General features: G+C 36.6%; 1 protein-coding gene and 1 pseudogene across 6 annotated transcripts in view; one reads left to right on the top strand and one right to left on the bottom strand.

Moving 5' to 3' along the window:
• The window catches only part of CPLANE1 (ciliogenesis and planar polarity effector complex subunit 1), a 148995-nt gene that overhangs the window by 63172 nt on the left and 61402 nt on the right, over positions 1–24421 (bottom strand). For all 5 annotated transcript variants that reach the window (XR_008380219.1, XM_053592040.1, XM_053592048.1 and 2 more), the window contains exons 20-31: positions 21052–21190; positions 17599–17708; positions 17280–17438; positions 16495–16603; positions 14363–14660; positions 11513–12461; positions 9355–9503; positions 8599–8762; positions 8033–8112; positions 6625–6704; positions 5452–5529; positions 2650–2842 (exon numbers count right to left, since the gene is read on the bottom strand). Coding sequence is in view for 4 of the 5 variants with exons in the window: in XM_053592040.1 (XP_053448015.1) it covers positions 2650–2842; positions 5452–5529; positions 6625–6704; positions 8033–8112; positions 8599–8762; positions 9355–9503; positions 11513–12461; positions 14363–14660; positions 16495–16603; positions 17280–17438; positions 17599–17708; positions 21052–21190 (2508 nt within the window). In the remaining variant the exon portion in view is untranslated. The remainder of the gene's footprint in view (positions 1–2649; positions 2843–5451; positions 5530–6624; positions 6705–8032; positions 8113–8598; positions 8763–9354; positions 9504–11512; positions 12462–14362; positions 14661–16494; positions 16604–17279; positions 17439–17598; positions 17709–21051; positions 21191–24421) is intronic.
• On the top strand, positions 18078–19593 carry LOC128587850 (peptidyl-prolyl cis-trans isomerase A-like; annotated as a pseudogene). Its single transcript, XR_008380654.1, has 2 exons — positions 18078–18135; positions 18877–19593. The product of XR_008380654.1 is annotated as a peptidyl-prolyl cis-trans isomerase A-like (transcript).

The following is a 24421-nucleotide window of genomic DNA, read 5'->3' as shown; positions in this document are numbered from 1 at the left end:
ATGTAGGAAAGGAGGGAAAGTAAAGGCTAGTAGTGGGGTCTTTGAAGAATTTGCACTTGATAAAAGAAACCAATAGAGAAACAATCCAGGTTTAAAAAGTATAGTTTCTCTTCAATTATAAAGGAAATATATGGCTTGGTGCCCATAGTTCAGTGAGTAGGAGGCCAGCCATATACACTGAGGCTGGCGGGTTTGAGCCCGGCCCAGGCCTGCTAAACAACAATGACAATTCCAGCCAAAAAAAAAAAAAAAAAATAGCCAGGCATTGTGGCGGGTGCTTGTAGTCCCAGTTACCCAGGACGCTGAGGCAAGAGAATTGCTTCAGCCCAAGAGTGTGAGGTTGTTGAGAGCTGCCACGGCAGTCTACCTAGAGCGACATAGTGAGATTCTGTCTCAAAATGGAAGGTCAAAAAATAAAATAAATATCATTCATAATCCTCCCCTCAAAAATATCCAATACTGACATTTTAGTTTATTTCCTTTCACTCTTTACATTTTTAAAACAGGATAGTTTTAAAACATAGTATACAAATTTGTACCTGAAATTTACTGAAGATTTTAAAACAGAAGAATAGTATTAAAATAATATCTGAAGTGGGCGGCGCCTGTGGCTCAGTTGGTAAGGCACCATATACCGAGGGTTGCAGGTTCAAACCCTGCCCCGGCCAAACTGCAATCAAAAAATAGCCAGGCGTTGTGGCGGGCACCTGTAGTCCCAGCTACTTGGGAGGCTAAGGCAAGAGAATCGCTTAAGCCCAGGAGTTGGAGGTTGCTGTGAGCTGTGTGAGGCCACGGCACTCTACCGAGGGCCATAAAGTGAGACTCTGTCTCTACAAAAAAAAAAAAAAGAATAATAATATCTGAAGAAAGTATCCTAGAGAATGCTTATATAAGACAATGAAACTATGAAATACTAAGAATCTAAGATTTGCTATACCTGTAGAAATAGCAAATGGCTATAATGACACAGAATGGGTAAAAGAATCAAGAGAACTTAGTAATACACTTCCTAAGAGTAATGAAAAGAAGGCAAAGGTGACTGTCTAAGATAGTGATTCTTTTTTCTGTTATTGTTCTTGAGACAGAGTCTTACTCTGTAACCTTGGGTAGAGTGCCATGACATCATAGCCCATAGCAACCTCAAACTTTTGGGTTTGAGCGACTCTCTTGCCTCAGCCTCTGAAGTAGCTGGGACTAGAGGTGCTCACCACCACGCCCAGCTAGTTTTTCTATTTTAGTAAAGATGGGGGCTCACTCTTGGTCAGGTCGGTCTCAAACTCCCGAGCTCAAGCAATCCACCTGCCTCGGCCTCCCAGAGTGCTAGGATTACAGGCGTGCACCACTACGCCCAGCCTTAAGATAGTAATTCTTAATCTTTTGTGTGCATCAGAATTATTTGGAGAACTTGTTAAATATACACAACAACAACCAGAAAAGTCCCCAAGTAATCCATAAAACACAGTTTGAGACATATTTCTCAAACATTAAGCTGACAGATGGGTAGATTTACTACTAAATAGAAAAGAGAAAGGAAAAGATGGGGAGCATAGAATAAAATCAGTGACAATAAGTTTCATGGGACAGGGAACATGCTAAAAAAGTGTTCTCATCAGGGTCTATAAGTTCAGTGAGAGAATCAGTGCCAAGAATCACCAATGTAAAAATGGTACATTACATCACACAAAAGGACATGGAAGGAAATGCAGAACAAACGAGCAGAGAATTAGATTTGAGGGAAATTAATGTTTCAAGGGTAAAAAAGAAAAGGGACATTATTAAAAATCATTGGTAGGCAGAAAAAAGGATAGCCAGGCAAGAAAAATGATGATATAAGTCAAAGCAAACAGTAATTTAAAATGCAGCTGACCATTTCAACTCAAGATCACATATGGTCTATGGATAAAAAACATGATGTGACAGCCTGGTTTAGAAAATTTAAACTTTGGACACTTTTGAGTAAGACCCTAGTGGTCTGGTTTGATTACCCCCAATACCTCACTGTGAGCAGCTGCATCCCAAAGAGTTTAGTATAAAAAAAGTCATTATGAGAAGTAAATAGGGAACTTAGGCTAGACTCTAGTCCTAGAGTCATGAAAAAAGTTTTTTTGAGACAAGATCTCACTCTGTTGCCAGGCTGAAGTGCAATGGCACGATCATAGCTCACTGCAGCCTGGAATCCCTGTACTCAAAAAAACCCTCTCACTTAAGCTTCCCAGGTAGCTAGGACTACAGGTTCATGCCACCATGCCTAGCTAATTTAAAAAAAAATTTTTTATAGAGACAGGGTCTCATTATTTTGCCCAGGCTGTTCTCAAACTCCTGGTCTCAAGTGATCCTCCCACACTGATCTCCTGAAGTACTGTGCTGGGATTACAGGTGTGAGCCACCTTGCCAGCCTGAAAAATTACTAACTTTTGAATGACAAGAGTCCCAAAAGCAGAGAAATGGTTGCAATTTAATTTTAACTGAAAGTTTGTTAATATTTTATTTTATTTTATTTTTTGGCTGGGGCTAGGTTTGAACCCACCACCTCCGGCATATGGGACCGGCCCCCTACTCCTTGAGCCACAGGTGCCGCCCTTTGTTAATATTTTAAAACCTTACATATAACATATGTATGTTTACTTATTTATATAGAGATCTGCTCACCTGAACTAATTTAAACATTTCATCTTGGAGCATTTGCCTAACAGAATCTGCAGAATCTGGTAATTGAGCCCCATGCTCATTTCTCTGGGTTTCCTGAGGAGTTGGAACAGTTGTCTGTGAAGCAACATTGACTCCACTTGATACCACAGGTGGAACTGAAGAAGATTGGTCTTTAAGTGTAGAAATTGGTGCACTATGTAGAAAGCATTTAAATAAAAAACACACATTAATCAACAAAAACAAAATTGGATGTCTGAATATTTTGATCCCACTTATTTCTTAATTTAAAGGTTATTTTGGTACTTTTCAGGAAATCTAAACACTAAGCCTATCTCTCTAGTACTCACTAGCCACTAGACATGTTTGTCATCAACAATTTTCGGCTAACACCATTATTAAAGGACATGTACTGTCTGGTTGGTAATGGGCCCCTTTCTGTGGTGTTAACAACCCAGAGGAGGTGGCATTTATTTCACTTGCCTGCTCCCTATAAGCATCTGAATTTGAAATCTATACAATCATTCTGATTAACTGTACAGATTTTGTAATTTGACTTAGGAATAAGTTTTTGATTAAAACTAATGATCCAGAATTCAGTTAAGATAAAGCCTATAGGGAAAGAATGAGTTTAAAGAAATGTTCAATTCTAGGATCAATAGAGCAAACTATTACTTATCATCACTAAATATGAAATAATAGTACCTAAAACATTACATTGCAAAACAAAGTGCAGAATTTAAATTTATAATAAACCTTAACAAAAAAGATTTTATTTATAAATAAAAACTAAAGATCAAAGAAAGTTCTTTGGGTTTTTGTTTGACGTTTTCCTCAACTTTATTTAGGTATAATTTACATGAAATCCAGCAATTTTAAGTGTATGATTCAGCTATTTTTTTTCTTTTTGAGACAGTCTCACTATGTCACCCTTGGTAGAGTGCCATGACATCACAGCTCACAGCAACCTCAAACTCTTGGCTTAAATGATTTTCTTGCTTTAGTCTCCCAAGTAGCTGGGACTACAGGTGCCTGCCACAATGCCCTGCTATTTTTTGTTGCAGTTGTCATTGTTGTTTAGCTGGCCCAGCCTGGGTATATGTGGTCGGTGCCCTACCCACTAAGCTACAGGTACCACCTGATTCAGCAATTTTAAGTGTATGATCTCAAATATATACAGTGGTGAAACCGTTATCATAAGGATGATAAATAATACTTTTATCTTCAAGGAAGTTTCCTTATGCCTCTGCTGTCAATTTTTGGCAACCTGAAAGCTCTTTTACTTATAGTTTTGCCTGTTCTAGAATTTCATACAAATAGAATCATTCAATATGTAGCACTTTGTGTCTACTTTCTCCATAATTAATGCTGTTGAAGTTTATTTATATTGCCGTATATATCAATAGTTTGTTCCTGTTCAGTATAGAATAGTATCCCATTGCCTGGATATGCATATGCTACAATTTGTTTATCCACTTATCAGTTAATGAACATTTGCATTCACTTAAGTTTTTAGCTATTATAAATAATGTTTGGTTTTTTGTTTTTTTTTTGAGATAGAGTTTCACTTTGTCGCCCTTCATAGAGTGCTGTGGCATCATAGCTCAAAGCAATGCCAAACTCTTGGGTTTAAGTGAGTCTCTTGGCTCAGCCCCCCAGTAGCTGGGACTATAGTCACCCGCCACAACACCTGGCTATTTTTAGAGACGGGGTCTTGCACTGGCTCAGACTGGTCTCGAACCTGTCAGCTCAGGCAATCCACCAGCCTTGGCCTCCCAAGTACTGGAATTACTGGTGTGAGCCACTGCGCTCAGCCCAATAATGGGATTTTTTGAAATGAAATGGTTGTTGGGGGATGATTCCTTAAACATAGCAAGTACTCAAAGTTTACTAAGCAAATAAATTTTATATACTAAATAAGGAACAAGCAATTATCAGATTCAAATAAATTAATGATTGTTTCTAAAAAGAAAAGTACATATTAAATCACATTTAGATTTATTTGTGCTTACATTCATCCCCATTCACCAATAATATTTGACTTTTATCAAGCATCTATTGAGCTCAATAACAAAACTAAGTTTGTCAAATCCATGAAAAACAGGCATTATAATTGATCTACCTATTTTTTTGTTTGTTTGTTTTGAGACAATGTCTCAAGCTGTCACCCTGGGAATAGTGCCGCTCACAGCAACCTCAAAATCTTGGGCTGAAGTGATTCTCTTGCCTCAGCCTCCCAAGTTGCTGGGACTATAGGCACCCGCCACAACACCTGGCTTTTTTTTGGTTATTGAGCTTTGCCTTCAATGAGTAGCAAGGAGGTTGATTCTAATTATGCAAAACTTTTCTAGAGTATAGCTGTGATATATTTTCCTCCTATTTTAATAAACACTAAGCACTCTGTTCAACCTCTGAAAAAGAAATTCAAAAGACAAAACTGGGTAAATTTGCTCTATGAGAGAATTAAAAGCATTCCAAACACTGTAAGAAATTATTTAGAAGCTGAAAATTAGCAACAACTCCGTCATTCAATAATATATCCACTACTTTTTCCAGGAAAGACTTTTAGCATACTTCCTGTATGTTTTAAAACATAACAGTTAGTGGAAACTCTTTCAATAATTAAACATGTAGAAATGCCTGTGTTGTTCTTTCAATGCTTTGTATTGCTTTCATTTATTCTCTTAGTTTTCAGTCAAAAAAATCATCAATTATATCACAATGGTACAGTACGTATCTTTTCATTCTCTTACATACTTGTACAACACAACTATTTCAAATGGTACATTAGGCAAAAATTCTTACCTAGAAATTTCTGAACTTGTATCTACACAAAATGAATGAGGAGTGGTATGTTCAGGATTGGAAAAGTCTTTGATCATACTATAAACAAAAATTAATTAGTGATTAGAAAGCAAGATATTCTTTGCATTATCTAAAATACAGGGGATCTAATGCTCAGCCATCTTAGAGTCTAAACATCCTCTAATCCTCTATAATGCTTAGCTCATAATTCTAATCTGTTTATGTCTATCTCCATAGCAATTAGTAACAGATTCAAACAAAAGCAGAAAATATATCTGGATGACTTAACACAGAAATTAAATACTATTGACTGCTCAGCAATGAAAACAATGAAATCTAAAACGAGGGGACATGAGGTTAGTTGGGACCTAAATTTCACATGGAAGAGGCAGGCTCAGATCACTAAAGAGTCCACTGTCACATCTGTAACTATATAGGCTAGTTTTTATAAATAGAAATGTCTGTATTATTTACAAAGGTATCTAATATCAAATGTATTCTTTTTGTTAATTATCCACAGAAAAACTAAACACAATTTGTGTATTGAAAAAGAGAAGGAAAACCTAATTATGGTACCTCTCGTGTCCAAGTTAATTCTTAAACTCTAAAACTTCTAAAATTTTAAAAATTAACAAATCACGTCCAAACTGTAACAAATGAAAACTGCCATCACCTTTTCTTAAAGCAATAATAAGGTAGCCAGCAAAGTATGTGTACATCATAGCTCTAATGGATAGTGTACAGTAATCACATCACAACAGTGAAAAATTACATATATTGTGATTGATAATGTTTTTTTATTTGATTCAATAAAAATGGAATCAGTATAGAAAAATAATTCCTAATTAGCAGGTTTCATTATAACTTCATTTTATTTTGATAGGGCTGATATGGTGATGAGAGAATAAAAGGAATTTTTAGATATCAATATTTATTTCATTCTACCAAGACTTAGAAGCATAATGTACTCATAATGTGCTTCTAAGTCTTGGTAGAATGAGATAAATATTGATATCCAAAAATAACTTTTTACTAACCTATAAACTAAAGTAACAGTTTCACTAGAAACAACACCACCACAAAATATGTATTATAAATTATGAGAAAAAAAGATAAAGCTTTGTCGAGGTCACCAAACCAGTTGTAATTACTTGCATACTTTTTCCCCCTTACCTTTTCTGTTCAGTTAATTTTTTCTCCATATCTGTCTCAAAAGTTTCTTCCCTTGGACACTGAACCTCTTCTGTAGAATGCTATTAAAATAAATAGCACCCCCCAAAAAGAGATGAAACAAGTAGGTATTTTGAGTTTCATATTAGCTGCTTAACCCTAGGTAACAAAAGTCAATAAGCAACTGAGAAATTGTAGTACTTCCAGTCCTACTCGGACCAGATAATTAACTGTGTGAATTGCCTTTGGCCCATCACCTGGGCTACTGGGAATGTTAAGGTATGGAGACAAGATGATGGCGGTAAACTAACACATTATGAATTATATATACCCATCACTACATGATTATTAAGTACCCTGGGAAAACAACTATAAAATCAGGAAAAACTCTTTTTAGAAGAATTGTTACTATAATTGAAAATGTCTACGTTCTACCTGTCAATTCAGTGTATATAGATGTTACAAAAACAAATACCAGAAAGTACACAGACATACAAAAGCTGCATACTACACCTGAATTATACTTTTTAAGTAAAGAATACTTTCACCACTCTTGATTAATTTGCTAAGCAGGTTTCATATTCCTTCATTGCCTAGGGTGGCACCCATAGCTCAGTGGGTAGGGTGCAGGCCACATACACCCATGTTGGTGGGTTCAAACCCAGCCCAGGCCAGATAAAACAACAATGACAACTGCAACAACAAAAAAGTAGCTGGGCGTTGTGGTACGTGCCTGTAGTCCCAGCTACTTGGGAGGCTGAGGCACGAGAACTGCTTAAGCCCAAGAGTTTGAGGTTGCTGTGAGCTGTGACACCATGGCACGCTATGCAGGGAGACAGCTTGAGACTCTGTCTCAAAAAAAAAAGAAATGAAACAGAAAAAGAAAACTTCATTGCCTGCAATTGCTGGACAAGTTGCACCCACACTACAATAGAATTTCAGTGAAAGAAAAACTCTGCATGGCATGGTGATGTTCTATAATCCAGAGTGCACTTTTAAGAGACAGCCTTGCTGTGTTATATTTAATTTCTTTCTTTTTTGTGAGACAGAATCTCACTTTGTCGCCCTGGGTAGAGTGCCGTAACGTCATAGCTCACAGCAACCTCAAACTCTCGAGCTCAAGAAATCTTCTTGCTTCAGTCTCCCAAGTAGCTGGGACTATCGGTGCCTACCACAATGCCTGGCTATTTTTCAGAGATGGGGTCTCACTCTTGCTCTGACTGGTCTTGAACTCCTGAGCTCAGGCAATCCACTCACCTTGGCCTCCCAAAATGCTAGAATTACAGTTGTGAGCAACTATGCCGGGCTTGCTGTGTTATATTTAATAATAATGAATAAAAACACTTACATATAACTTAATTACTAAACAAAATAAAAGTTGAATAGTTCTACCCACTATTTATTGACTTACTTCTAACTGCTGTGGTAAGGTCAGTGTGCAAATGGCAATATTGGGACTTTTGAGCCCTTCAACAGGTTCTTTGTTGTCTTCTAGCAAGAAACAAAAAGGAAAAAGAGATAACTGACCATTTAAAAATAATCCACTGACTTTTTTAAAGGTTCATGAAATATTACAGGAAAGAAATAAAAGAAATATTTTTTTTCTTACAAAGGCTGTCTCTAAAAACACCTAGAGAATATCCCCTCTTCATCAAGTAAATCTCATATGACCCCTGAAAACAACCTTGTTATCAGTATGTATAACTGCTCAAAATTCTGAGAATTTCTATTTTAAGGAAGACCACCAGGGAGATGTTTATAGAGTTGATTAACAGAAATTAAGTGGCTATAACCAGGTAAAGAGGTCCAATAATTGTAAAAGAGCTGCCAACACAAAATACCTTAGATTAATTTCTGCTTTCAGCTATTGCAAATATACTAACTTAAAAATAAAACTACACAAGTTATCTCAGATAATTTCATTTACCAATTTCAAATTAATAAAGCCAAAGAAAAAAATTACCTAAATGAACTGACCTTCATAGTCTGATATGTGCATGTCCATTCCCTCCTGTGTAAATGTTTCTGCTTCTAAAAGATCCTCATTGATATCTATAAATTCTTTTTCAGTATTATGAGTGATGGAAATAATCTCATCATTGATTTCTCTTACTTCAGGATTCTTTGCTTCAGTTGGCATTCTATTGACAAAAATGCAGCAGCTAAAATTACAACTCATTCTTGGAGACAAAGAATTTGCTTTTCATTTGACTTGGTTTTTTAAAAACAAACAACAAGCAGGTTTCACATTGATAAAGTATTTTTTAAAAACCTTTTTTTGGATATAGTAGAAGCTCAGTAAAATGTTCAATGAATGACTACACATGCTAGTTTTTATTTATTCAGAAGATTAGAATAATTTCAATTTATCCAAATTTACCATTCTCACAAAAAACTCCTCAAGTTACACAGGCTTTTGCCTTGTTATTCAAAGATAATATTACTCCTAGTATTGCTTTATAAGTAAAAAAGGATGAAAGGATTAGTTCAACGTCCCCTGACATAGAAAATAAGTTAATATAATACAGGAATTTATCAGAAAGAATTAACTGCTCTCTTAGAAGATTTGAGTTAGATGAACATAGAAAAAATATAATTTGCAATGAATTGTTTAAGCGCTTCAGAAAGCTTATTTTTCTAATTGAAAGAAATACTCATTCTTTTAACTTTCAAAGATTAAACCATTAAACCAAGTACCTTCCATTGAAAAGGCACATATAATCAGCAACTTACTTCAGGATACTTGGATAAGATTTACTCTGATCATTTCTTTCCTCAGCTCTACCTTGAGGTGCCTCCGTGACTGAATATTCAGCATCTGTTTTGTGCTTCTTCTCAATACTGAGAACAATCTGAGACCCAGTGTAACGATTTTCTCCTACCTAAAACATTTGTAGTATTTAGTATTTGTTATTGAACCTCTTATTTTTTAGCATATTTTAAAATTATTCACACTTTCTATATAACTTTTTCTGATTAATTCTCTTATTCACTTATCAAGTACTGCCTGAATTTCTGTTAACTCAATATTTGCTGCTGAAGCAATGATCACGTCTTTATTCCAACTGGATAAAGCAAATCTGACGACCTAAATAGTATTCAAAAGAAGTCAGCCTTACAAATTCGTTTTCTGGCCACAAAACACATCAGAAAAGAAAAAAGAAAAAAGTAACATTCTCATCTTACTTTCTGCTATTTTATTTTTAATAAAAAGACAGGGCCTCACTTTGTTGCCTAGGTTGGAATACAGTGGTGTCATCACAGCTCACTGCAACTCAAACCTCTGGACTCAAGTGATCCTCCTGCCTCAGCCTCCTAAGTACCTGGGAATACAGGTATGTCCAGCACACCCCTGGCTAATTTTTCTATTTCTTGTAGAGATGGGGTCTTGCCATGTTGCTCTGGCTGGTCAAGCAATCCTCTCGTCTCAGCCTCTCAAAGTGCTAGGATTACAGGTATAAGTGCTATGCTCAGCCCTGTTTGCCATTTTTAAGACATTCAGTAGTTGTTTCAAAGTAACAGTAGACAAAAATACATGCAACTAAAAATACCAGGGATAAATCTGTTTCACCTCATTTAGAAATTTATATAATCCTAACACTCTGGGAAGCCAAGGTGGGTGGATTGAGCTCAGGAGTTCAAGACCAGTATGAGCAAGACTGAGATCCCCATCTCTACTAAAAATAGAAAAACTAGCTGGGTATGGTGGTGCATACCTATAGTCACAGCTCCTGAGGAGACTGAGGCAAGAGGATTGATTGCTCAAGCCCAAGAGTTTGAGATTGCTGTATGATGCCATGGCACTCTATCTACTAAGGGAAACAGAGTAAGACTCTGTCTCAAAAAAAAAAAAAAAAAAAGAAAGAAATTTAGGTATATTCTCCAGAGATACTCACAAATTTCAAAGATGACAAATGTCACAGTCTCATATAACCTATATATCTTAGGATAACACAAACAAATAAACAAAACAAATTAACACACACACCCCCAAAACTCTTGGGCTTGAGCAATCAATCCTCTTGCTTCTTCAAGCTAAAGTAAACTATTTTAGAATGAAGGCACTTGCCATTGACTAGAGACAAGAAAGAATATAGCTAATTAGTACTAATTCCTCTACTGACATCTGTCTGCCTTTCTAGGTTTGGTTCTCCATACTCCATCTCTTCTGTGTTAAGAGTATAAGAGAAATGATTCCCTAATGCATTTGATGAGATATCAGTAATTAAAACTGGATAGCTACTTAGTCCCTCTTCATCTGAACCAAAACTTGAAACTTAAAGGAGGAATAATATAAACGTAAATCATTTAGAAGAATTATCTCTTTCCCTTTTTCTTTTTACATATACATAAAACCTCAGAGCCTCTCTGAAAGCACTTTCACCTGAACTTTTTTTAAGACAGAATCTCATTCTGTGGCCCTTGGTAGAATCCTGTGGCATCATAGCTCACAGCAATCTCAAACTCCTGGGTTTGAGCAATCCTCTTGCCTTAGCCTCCTGATTAGCAGACACTACAGAGTTAGGGTTAGGGTTAACTGGGACCACAGATGCCCACCACAACACCAGCTACTTTTTCTATTTTTAGTAGAGACAGCGTGTTGCTCTTGCTCACACTACTCTATAACTCCTGAGCTCAGGAGATCCACTTGCCTTGCCCACCCAGAGCGCTAGGATTACAGGCATCAGCCACCACACCCAGCCCACTTTAACTATTTTTAAGAATTAAAGGAACCACTTGAAGAAAAAAAAACTTGGTGATACAGGTTATAATTGACATTGTCATTAATTTTCTGTTATTTAGTGATTTTTTAATAGATGGGAAAATATAAACAGTTTTAATATAAAATGAGAATTCTCATTTGTACGTAATAAACAATTGATGCATTTACCTTAAGAATGGCATTTTTTGCCTTATACGAAGCAAAATAGGGTTGTTCCAAAAGCCATAATGAGGTAAGAATGGCAGCTGTAGAGGTCTTTACACGAATTACTGGACTATACTCGTGGGATGACTCAATTATACCAGAATCACAGAACAGTCTTCTATCAGACCATCTTATCATCCATTCCAGCAGTCTCCCTATATTTTCAAATGTATTACTCAGCACTAGAGGAAGATCTTCTTGAAGGTCAATATCATCACACTGAATTGCTTTGAACATACATCTTCTGGTTTTAATGGACTTGGGATTCCAAAAACTATAGTTTGACGATCTCTGAATTAGAGGTTTTTCTCGATTGTCATCTTGTATTCTGTAAATTGACTTTTGTTTTAAACTGAACAATCCACTCTCTTCATTTTTATTGACTTCATTCAAAGGGTTCTCTGAAACAGGTTTGATTCCTTTATTAACCATTACTGAAGTTGAAATTTCTTGGTTTTCTAAATTTATGGCATATTCATCATTTCCAGAAGATGATTTTTCAGATTCATGTGATTCAAGAGCAGTAACAAAGCAAGAGCCTGCTCTAAACACTTTCTGGCTTTTGTTTTTGCCCTGGCGTCGTTTTAATGTTGTATGTACATCAAAAAGTAAAGAATTAAGCTCATGTTCTCTAAGCTGCCCAGAAAAGCTGGTTAGTAATGGAATGCCAGGATCCCTGGAACTATGTAGGTCTTTTTCAAGAACATAACTCAAGAAGAGATCAAGGAATTTAATATAATCGTCATCATCACGTTCAAATTCCCAAACACCTATTACAGGAAGTGTATTTTGTGATAACTTTTCATGATCTTCTTTCCTTTTAGAATTTCCTTTCTGTTTACATGTTTCCTTTGGTTCCTTCCTATCACCATGCTTACCAGTCAATGTTAATTCCCCATGATTGGGGGCGTTTCTACAGCAAAAAAAAAAAAAAGGAAGAGAAAAAAATTAAAAATTATTTAATCACTAAAACTGATCTTAGAACTAACATTAAAAATTCTCTCTGCTATAGCCGGGCGTTGTGGCGTGCGCCTGTAGTCCCAGCTACTCGGGAGGCTGAGGCAAGAGAATCGCTTAAGCCCAGGAGTTGGAGGTTGCTGTGAGCTGTGTGAGGCCATGGCACTCTACCGAGGGCCATAAAGTGAGACTCTGTCTCTACAAAAAAAAAAAATTCTCTCTGCTGATTAAGTCATGTATCTTTTTGTGCCTCAATCACCTATCTTTCAAATGGGAGACTGGACTAAATGTTCTCTAAGTGACTTCAAGAATAGAATATTCTATGAGGTCAAAAAATATAACACTTTAATATCACAATGGAAAATTTCTATTAAGAGATTAAAATGTGCTAATCGAAATTTTACTATATAAAAGCACATGAATTTTTTTTTCTCAAGGTTATAAAAACAATCCTTTAACAGATCAGAATTTAGAAATACAAAGTCAATAAAAATCACAAGCCACCATACATGCCTTCATTTAGGGTTTCTTGTTTCTCTCTTTTGTTTGCCTCTCATTCCATGTACAACAAATAGGAATGCCCTTTTTTTGTTTTATTACTACACAAAAACTTGAAACTTTTTCTAAACACTTTCAGCTATAAAACCTGTTGGGCAGGGACCTTAGCTGCCCAACCACAATTACTTTTTTTTTTTTGAGACAGAGTTTCACTCTGTCACCCTGGGTAGATTGCAGTGGTGTCATCATAGCTCACAGCAACCTCAAACCCTTGGGCTCAAATGGTCCTGTTGCCTCAGTTTTTCTATTTTGCGTACAGACTCCCATCTTGGCTTTCCAGAATACTAGGATAACAGACGTGAGCCACCACACCGGCCTCGAAGCACAATTACTTTTAAATCTGTTTTTTTTTTCAGCATGGTCCTTAGGGCAGAACATACATTCTTAATTCCCTCAGTAAGAGAAGTACTGGGCACCTGAGCTAAAGTCATCACATCTCTTTTTACTGAAAAAGCACATAAGCAGCTTTCAAGCTATTACCATGCCAACAATTAAATGTACAGTTGTCTTGTGAAACAAGTATTACCATTTAAAATGCTCTTAGATAAAGTATAAGTAGATGTGATTAGTTCCCTTATGCAAGATTACTGTTTATTATAGTTTTAAGTCATGATAAAGATAAACTGCACTGTAGATACTGGAATTATAAATAAAAAATCAGCTTAAATAACAGTATCAGACATTTTGACAATAAGCAAGAATTTCTCAACAATTAATAGACAGGTTTTAAACATAAATGTGAAATTTCCTTCTCTGAAACCCTTTAAAATATAGCTAACGCACTAATCTCTAATTATTTAAATCTAAAGATCACTAAAAACAACAACAACAACAAAAAAAAAACCCCTAAAAGTCCTCCAGGAACTCAATAATTTTATCTACTCATTTGATTTTATATTTCAGATGGCAAAATTATTTCCTATCTTGATAATACTTAAAATGAAATTTCAAATGTATGGCCTCATTTTATGTTCCTAATATCCTAGTAAGCAGGAAGGATAGCATTTATCATCAATGAGGATTGCTGGGACTAGAAATCAGCTTACCAGTTGCATGAAAATACTGAAAACATTATTTATTTAGTTAATTTTTTTAGACATTTGGTCTTGCTCTGTGTTACCCAAGCTGGAGTGCACTGGCATGGATCATACAGTTCCTTGTAACCTCGAACTCCTAGGCTCAAAAGATTCTTCCGCCACAGTCTCCGAAAGTGCTAGGATTACAAGCATGAGACACTGCAACTGCCCTGAAAACATTCCCCCCCCCCCAATGCTTGTTATTCAGAGATCTTAATTGTACCTTTGATAGAAACGTGTCCTGCTTGTTTCTTCAACCAACAAAACTTCAGAAAATGCATCTGTTATATCAGCATCACTGTGAACCACAGAACCTAGTTCTGTGAGTGTACTTCTGCTCAAACTAGTCCCTAGGGAAAACCTGTCAAAGCCTGGAGCCTCTTCTGGCTTTTCTTCTTCAATTGGTTCCCATATATTCATCTCAAAAGAACCTATATTTCTCTGCACACGTTTTAGGGCTTTTGCCCTCACTTTACGAATAGAATGTATGACAACAGACATCATTTCCTCAGTCTGGGGACCTAGAAAGAAAAGAATAAATGGCCTTATGGTTCATTAAAATGTTTCTACCCAAGAAATAACAGAATCCAGTTTTGCTCTCACCTTAGGACATAAAACCTAACTGACAACTAAGGTTTATTTCTAGATGTTTTCTTCAATATTTATTGAAAAGCTCTGATCCATATATTTTTTTTTTTTTTTGTAGAGACAGAGTCTCACTTTATGGCCCTCTGTAGAATGCCGTGGCCTCACACAGCTCACAGCAACCTCCAACTCCTGGGCTTAAGCGATTCCGTTGCCTCAGCCTCCCAAGTAGCTGGGACTACAGGCGCCCGCCACAACGCCCGGCTATTTTTTGGTTGCAGTTTGGCCAGGGCCGGGCTTGAACCCGCCACCCTCGGTATATGGGGCCGGCGCCCTACCGACTGAGCCACAGGCACCGCCCTCTGATCCATATTTTAAGGTAGTACTGCAGAAGCTAAAGAAGGTCTGTTACAGAGCAACAAAAGTGTGCCCTGGAAAAAATTTTTTTTCTCTTGAGACAGAGCCTTATTTTGTCAACCTCAGTAGAGTGCCAGGATGTCATAGCTCACAGCAACCTCAAACTCTTTGGCTCAAGCAATTCTCTTGCCTCAGTCTCCCGAGTAGCTGAGACTACAGGCCCTGCCACAAAGCCTGGCTATTTTTAGAGATGGGTCTCACTCTTGCTCAGGTTGGTCTCCAACCCCTGAGCTCAGGCAATCCACCTACCTTGGACTCCCAGAGTGTTAGAATTACAGGCATGAGCCACCACACCCAGCGTGAAAAAAATTTTTTTAAACTCCTTTTTACTATTTCAGAAATCAGAAGGATAATTATTTTTTTAAATATTATTTTCTTCATTTCCATAGGATAAAGTATATTTTTAACCAAAAAAAGAGGACACTTTTCTTACTATGAGTAATAGGAAACAAAAGCAAGGAGTTTTTTTCAATAGAAAAAATTTTAAACATTAATACATAAACAGACCATTTTAGAAGATGTCAAAAAATTAAGAAAAGTATAAATCACAAATATATTAATGCAATAATGTGAATTCACAAGACATCTAGATTATAGTTCTAAAAAAAGGTAATTTGAACTCTTTAAAAATTTCTGCAACACTGCGAGTGCAATTAATGCTATTGGATTGTATTATTTTAGGTTAAAGTAAATTTCATGTTTATAAAAAAAATTTCATAGAGGGTATATAGGATAAAATTAGGTCTAAACAACCTTAAAGGGAGATGAATAATACTAGTCTTCAATAAACACCTGCAGTATACAAAGCAATATGTGCTGATTTTACATCTTTGCCTCAATACACATTTAGTAAAGCTGATAACAGTATACCCATTTTACAAATAAGGAAATGAGGCTCACAGTTACTCACTGACAGAGTCATGACATGATATCAATTACCACCTGGTTTCAAAGCATAGGTCACTGCAACCTCAAACTCCCGGGTTCAAGAGACACTCCTACCAGCCTCCCAAGAAGCTAGATCTATACGTATGCACCACCACGTCAAGATAGTACTTTTATTTTTTTGTAGAGACAAGGGTCCCACTGTTTGTTGTCCAGGCTGATCTTGAACTCTCGGTCTCAAGCAATCATCCTGCTTTAGCCTCCTAAAATGCTAGGATTACAGAAATAAACCACTGGACTTGGGCTAGTTTTTCTGCAACAGGAAAGTGCTTCTACCTTTTCATACTCTTGTCTCTAGGGAATGGCAGAAATGCATAGCTACATAACCAGTAGAAAATAAATGCTTTCGAAACAAAACGAATCTTCAGCCATTTATTTATTAGATATCTAAGAAATAACAAATAATACCTTTTACAACACAGTGTCTGAGTCTCTGTTGAAGAGAATGGTATTTTTCTCTTAAAGGAACCCTTACATCCTCATGTTTCGGAAATGCTTTCACGAAAATTTCTGCTACCTTCAGAAAAAAAAAAAAATTTAAGTTTTATGAGCAACATCATTCTTTTTTCTTTTTCATTACTTAAACATGCTACTTTAACTCAAAACATAAATGTATATTTATTACTAATCATTTGATGTCAGGTCAAAGTCTCTTTGAGCACGAGTCTGCTGATAGGATCAACATTCTTTATTTTAAAATACTTAATTGACAAATTAAAATCACACATATTCAAGCCCTGCAACATGATATTTTAATACTCTGTGCTGATTATCACAGTCAAATTAATTAACACATCCATTACCATAAATAGTTACTACTTTGTGTGGGGGGATGTAGTGAGGATACTGAAAATCCCCTCCCTTATCAAATCTCAGTTAAATAATACACTATTAACCATAGTCAGCATGCTGTACATTAGATGCCCAGAACTTGATTACCTTGTAACTAAAAGTTTGTACCCTGTGACCAACATCTCCCCATTTCTACCACATCCCTAGCCCCCAGCAATCAACATTCTATTCTCTGCTTCTGTGAGTCTGAATGAGATTCCATCCATAAGTGGAATCATACAGTATTTGCCTTTCTGAACCTAGAAGATACAATGCTAAGTGAAATAAGCGAGACACAGAAAGGAAATATTATGTTTTATTTTATTTCTGGTTTAGTTTAGTTTTACCTACAATCACATTACCTGTCTGATTGGTGGCAGTTCTCCAATAAGACTCAAAATTATATCCTGAATAAGATCTTCAATATTAAAAAACCGAGAGAATGGCAGCATTCTACAAGCCCATTCCACTGCACTGAGACCATGCTCAACCACACAAGAATCAAACTCCACTTCAAGGTCCTAAATGGATATTGAAAAAATTCATTTCCTTTTCAGTTGAGATGGATAGACCAGAATGAGTTCAAAAGAAAGTTTTGCTACAAATAGTAAAATCTTCTATTAAGCAATAATTTCCCAAGTAGTGTTTGTTCATTTTTCTTATTCTTATGTTGGTAAATACCTTTTCTCCCCTTACATCTTCTCTTGCTTTCTGATATTGCCTGCAACTATAGGATAATTTGTCACGGATATGCAGCATCCAACACAAAGCACAAAGTTCTCTGAAGCAGCCTAAAGCAAGAATATAAAAAAGTATGAGTATGTACATTATACAACTCCACCTCTGCTCGATTTTCTCCAAAGTAAGTGTCTTTATTTTGTGATTATAAAATAAATACATGGCTCAGCGCCCATAGCACAGTGCTTACAGCACCAGCCACATACACAGAGGGTGGCAGGTTTGAACCCGGCCCAGGACAGCTAAACAACAAATGACGACTGCAACAACAACTTTTTTAAGAGACTGGGTCTCATTATGTTGCCCAGGCTGGTGTGCAGTAATTATTCACATGTGTGATCATAGTGCACTGTAGGCTCGAACTCCTGGGCTCAAGCAAACTTGCCCCAACCTCCAAGTAGCTAGCATTACAGGCTTCCACCATGCCTGGGTCAAAAAACATCATGAAAAAAAGAAACAAACAAACATTGAGTCTTGAATGTAAGATCAGGACTTAATATAAACAGAAATGATAAGAAAAGGATTAAGAAAAGAAGAATTGAATGATGCCTAAATTTTTACTTATATTTAAACTTTTTATGTAAATAATTAGAATAGACTATGAACAGGAATTAATTTATAATAGGGAAGGCTGGTTGGTGGTTCACTCCTGTAATCCCAGCACTCTGAGAGGCTGAGGTGAGTGGATTGCTTGAGATCAGGAGTCCAAGACTAGCCCAAGCAAGAGTAAGACCCCTGTCCCTACTAAAAACAGAAAAACTAGCTGGATGCTGTGGTGGGAGCCTGTAGTCCCAACTACTCAGGAGGCTGAGGCAAGAGATCGCTTGAGCCAAAGAGTATGCAGTTGCTGTTAGCTATGATGACACCACGGCAGGCACTCTACTCAGGGAGACAGAGTGAGAGTCTGTCTCAAAAAAAAAAAAAAAATTTATAAGACAGAATATAAATAGTATACTTATAAATGTTCAATATAACTAGTCAAAATAAAGACATTAATATAAAATTATCATTTTTACTCATTAAATTAATCTCAAGGAACTATAACATTTAGCGTACTATTTCAAGAGATATAAAATAGGCATATCAACCAGTTCGTCAGTTAGCTCAGTTGGTTAGAGCATGGTGCTAATAAAATAGGCATATCCATTAACTCAGCAATTTCACTTCTTAGACTCTGTCTTAAGGAAGTATTTCAAACTATAAAAAAAAAACAAAAAACAGGCTTTGCAGACGCTGTCGCTTCTTATAGCCATCTGGTATCAGCCATGGTCAACCCCAGTGTTGTTCTTCGATATTGCTGCCGGCAAGCCCTTGGTCTGCATCTCTTCGAGGACCTGGAAACCAAGAAGTGACTGCTCATCTAATCCATAAAGCTATGTTAACAAATTGGAGCTATTTGCAGACAAAGTTCCAAAGACAGCTAAAAACTTTCGTGCTCTGAGCACTGGAGAAAAAGGATTTGGTTATAAGGGTTCTTGCTTTCACAGAATTATTTCAGGGTTTATATGCCAGGGTGGTGACTTCACACGCCATAATGGCACTGGTGGCAAGTCTATCTACGGGGAGAAATTTGAAGATGAAAACTTTGTCCTGAAGCATACAGGTCCTAGCATCTTGTCCATGGCAAATGCTGGACCCAACACGAACGGTTTCCAGTTTTTCATCTGCACTACCAAGACTGAGTGGTTGGATGGCAAGCATGTGGTCTTTGGCAGGGTGAAAGAAAGCATGAATGTTGTAGAAGCCATGGAGTGCTTTGGGTCCAAGAATGGCAAGACCAGCAAGAAGATCACCATTACTGATTGTGGACAGCAGTAATAAATTTGACTTAATGTTTCAACCACCAAACCATTCTTTCTGTAGCTCAGGAGAGCACCCCTCTACCCCATTTGCTGGCAATATCCTGTAATCACTGTGCTCTCACTGCAGTTCTTAGGGTTGTGTATTTTCCTTATTCCTCTCCATATCTACCTGAATTGCAGAGTTAAGTTTATGACTATGAAATAAAAACTAAGGAATAAAAAAAAAGAAACCCAATGTGCCAAAGGCTACTTGCAGCAGCCCGTATAGACTATGGCTAGGAGGAGTGAGAGTTATAAGAAATACCTGTATAGCTCAATAATGGAACTTGGTGGAAAGGGCATAGAGAGGGATTTAGCTCTCCTAACAAGCATGAGAGCTCGCGAGATGAGAGCAGGGGTGAATTGGCAGTCACTACACCTGTGGTGTTGAGAGGCAGGAGATCAGCCTTATATTAGGCTGGAGGAGAAGGCAGTCGGAGCATGCACATTCTATCACGGACTCGCTTACTCTGACTTTGTCTCCTCTTCTGCCTGCAGAATGCCAGCATGGCATGCCTCTAAAGATTACCAAGCTCGGCTAAAGACTAAGATCTATCTTTGTAAGAAGACTGCTTTACTCTCTCTAAGACATCTCTCTCTCCAGCTAAAGTAGATAGCAATCAGGCACCTAACAGACCTGAGCGAGGTAGCTTAGCGGTCAACATCCAGAACCTAGTTAAGCAGGGCCCGAGACCTGGCCAGTTCTGGGTCCTGACAAGTGGTGTCAGAAATGAGATGTGACAGCTACTTAAATGTATAACAGCTTAAATAAATTACAATATATACATTAATAAAAGCCATGAAAATTAATAGACATTAGTTTATAAAATGAAAAGAAGCTTACATAAGGTATACTAAGATACAAAAATAAGAAACAAAATTGGTGAGTCAATATACTGAAAGATTCAAGGCCTGTCTACTTAACGAAAGTTGTCAGCATATCCTAAGTACAAGAAAATGACCGCAGAAAGGCATTCTTGAGTGCTAAAATCCCAAATTTAAAATATAACGCCATGACAATAATATCCTAAGTGTCCAACTTATTTTACATAATAAATTTCAAATTTAATACCACATATATAATACATGTATATTTGTAGCTGTTAAAACACAGTATTTTTTTATTTTTCTTTTTTTGAGACAGGGCTGGAGTGCAGTGATGCCATCATAGTTCACTGCAACCTAAACTCCTGGATTCAAATGGTCCTCCTGCATCAGCTTCCCAAATAACTGGGATTACGAGTGCATGTCACAACATTTGGTGAATTTTTCTATTTTTTTTTTTTTGTAGAGACAGTGTCTCTTGCTCAGGCTGATGTTGAACTCCTGACCTCAAGCAATCCTCCCACCTTGACCTCCGAGAATGCTAGATTATAGGGATAAGCTATTGTACCTGGCCACAACACAGTATTTACTTATGCACACAAAGTAAAATATCATAGAACATACTATACTTTAAAGAGTCAATAGTTTAGGAATTTCCAAATCCAATAAAAAATATATATATTATTCATACTTAGGTTAAGTCTAAGCAAACAGTTTATTTTAGACAAACCTATTACTCTAATGGAAACGTCATCAAGCTTGTGGTCTCCAGCTGCTCCAGGAATAAAAAATGCTATGCCTCCTTTACAATAATTAAGTAATGACTGAGGGAAAGGACTCAATGAAGGAAGGGACCCTTTCATTCGAATCTGAAAGTAAAGAATATTAGAATATATTAATTATCGGTAATATAAATCATTTTTAAAGAAAACCATTAAAAAAAAAAAACTAGGTAAGATAAACCATACAGAATGGAAAACACAGCACAGCTCTTTTCCTGAAACTTAAAAAATTTAATTCAAGAAATTCACTAGATTGTTTCTCAAAAGAGAAAAAGATTCTAACTAAATCATTTGCACTCTTATCATTCGGTTTTGCCTATATAAGAACAATTAACACTCTTTGTCCCTGGCTTTCCCCTTATGCTAAATGAAGAAAATAAAGAAATTTAACTATCTAAATCTCATCCAAAATAAAACTATGTACAGTAACTAAATCCAAATACAATAAATTTGCATGTGTAAGTTATAAATATAACTTTAAAAAAACGAATTTATAAATGGCAGATTCAGAAAGTCACCATTTGGCAACCCCTCATAAAATGACTCTAGGCAAGGAAGATCAGTGAATTCTAAATCAGGTAAAAAAGTTGATGGGGAGCCCATTGTCTCCACTGCTTTTTAACATTGTAATGGAAGTCTTAGCCATCGCAATCAGGTAAGAAAAGGCAATCAAGGGTATCCGTATAGGGTCAGAAGAGATCAAACTTTCACTCTTCACAAATGATATAATTGTATATCTGGAAAACACCAGAGATTCTACTACAAAACTCTTAGAAGTGATCAAGGAATACAGCAGCGTCTCAGGTTACAAAATCAACGTTCATAAACTGGTAGCCTTTAAATATACCAACAATAGTCAAGCTGAAAAAACAGTCAAGGACTCTATTCCATTCACAGTAGTGCCAAAGAAGATGAAATATTTGGGAGTTTACCTAAAAAGGACGTGAAAGATCTCTATAAAGAGAACTATGAAACTCTAAGAAAAGAAATAGCTGAAAATGTTAACAAATGGAAAAACATACCATGCTCATGGCTGGGAAGAATCAACATTGTTAAAATGTCCATACTACCCAAAGCAATATATAATTTTAATGCAATCCCTATTAAAGCTCCACTGTCATACTTTAAAGATCTCGAAAAAATAATACTTCATTTTATATGGAAACAGAAAAAAACCTCGAATAGTCAAAACATTACTCAGAAATAAAAACAAAGGAGGAGGAATCACGCTACCAGACCTCAGACTATATTATAAATCAATAGTGATCAAAACAGCATGTACTGGCACAAAAACAGAGAAGTAGATGTATGGAACAGAATAGAGAACCAATAGATGAACCCAGCTACTTACCATTATTTGATCTTTGACAAGCCCATTAAAAACATTCAGTGGGGAAAAGATTCCCTACTTAACAAATGGTGCTGGGTGAATTGGCTGGTGACCTGTAAAAGACTAAAACTGGACCCACACCTCTCTCCATTAACTAAGACAGACTCTCACTGGATTAAAGATTTTTTTTTCTTTGTTGTTGTTTTTTTTTTTTTTTTTGTAGAGACAGAGTCTCACTTTATGGCCCTTGGTAGAGTACCGTGGCATCACACAGCTCACAGCAACCTCCAACTCCTGGGCCTAAGCGATTCTCTTGCCTCAGCCTCCCAAGCAGCTGGGTGGATTAAAGATTTAAACTTAAGACATGAAACTATAAAAATACTAGAAGAAAGTGCAGGGAAAACACTTGAAGAAATTGGCCTGGGTGAATATTTAATGAGGAGGATCCCCAGGGCAATTGAAGCAACACCAAAAATACATTATTAGGACCTGATCAAACTAAAAAGCTTCTGTACGGCCAAGAACACAGTAAGTAAAGCAAGCAGATAGCCCTCAGAATGGGAGAAGACATTTGCAGATTATGTCTTCAACAAAGATTTAATAACCAGAATCCGGATGGTGCCTGTGGCTCAAGGAGTAGGGTGCCGGCCCCATATACCAGAGATGGCAGGTTCAAACCCAGCCCCAGTCAAAAACTGCAACAACAAAAAAAAAGTAAACAGAATCCACAGAGAACTCAAACGTATTAGCAAGAAAAAAACAAGTGATCCCATCTCAGGCTGGGCAAGGGACTTGAAGAGAAACTTTTCTGACGAAGACAGGCGCACGGCCTATAGACATATGAAAAAATGCTTATCTTCCTTAATCATCAGAGAAATGCAAATCAAAACTACTTTGAGGTATCATCTAACTCCGGTAAGATTAGCCTGTATCACAAAATCCCAAAACCAGAGATGTTGGCATGGATATGTAAAAAAGGGAACACTTCTACACTGCTGGTGGGAATGCAGACTAATACATTCTTTTTGGAAAGTTGTTTGGAGAACACTTAGAGATCTAAAAATATACCTGCCATTCGATCCTACAATTCCTTTACTAGGTATATATCCAGAAGACCAAAAATCACATTGTAACAAAGATATATATACCAGAATGTTTATTGCAGCCCAATTCATAATTGCTAAGTCATGGAAGAAGCCCAAGTGCCCATCAACCTATGAATGGATCAATAAATTGTGGTATATGTACACCATGGAATATTATGCAGCCTTAAAGAAAGATGGAGACTTTACCTCTTACATGTTTACATGGATGGAGCGGAAACATATTCTTCTTAGCAAAGTATCTCAAGTAAGTATGAAAAAGTATCCAATGTACTCAGTCTTACTATGAAACCAATTTATAGCTTTCATAAGAAATTATGAAATTTATTATAGCCCAATAAGAAGGGGAAAACGGGAGAGTGAAGGGAGGGAAGGGCGGAGGGGGGAGGATGGGTGAAGGGAGGGTAATTGGTGGGACCACACCCACCATGAATCCTACAAGAGTACATGTGAAATTTACTAGGTGTAGAATATAAATGTCTCAACACAATAACTAAGAAAATGCCACGAAGGCTACGTTAACCAGTTTGATGAAAACATTTCAAATTGTATATTAAACCAGCACACTGTACCCCATGATTGCATTAATGTACACAGCTATGATTTAATAAAAAAGAAAAAAAAAGTTGATGGGACCCTGATGGGGAGTGAGATATGACCCAAACTCATTGACCAGTTTCACCGTCACAAAAGTGAAATGAGCAGAGACACATATGCTGCATGATACGGTACAACAGGGAAGTGCATACACAACATGTACAAAGAATTCATTCCTAAGAAAATTTTAATCTAAATCTGTTCAAACTGCTCTGCCTCAATGAGTATAATTACTAGCTTAACAGAAAATAAAAGGAAGAAGGAACAAGTTAAATGATATTTAATGAA

Source organism: Nycticebus coucang, chromosome 1, assembly GCF_027406575.1.
Source record: "Nycticebus coucang isolate mNycCou1 chromosome 1, mNycCou1.pri, whole genome shotgun sequence".
Lineage (NCBI taxonomy): Eukaryota > Metazoa > Chordata > Mammalia > Primates > Lorisidae > Nycticebus > Nycticebus coucang.
This window is presented reverse-complemented; position numbering and strand designations above follow the sequence as displayed.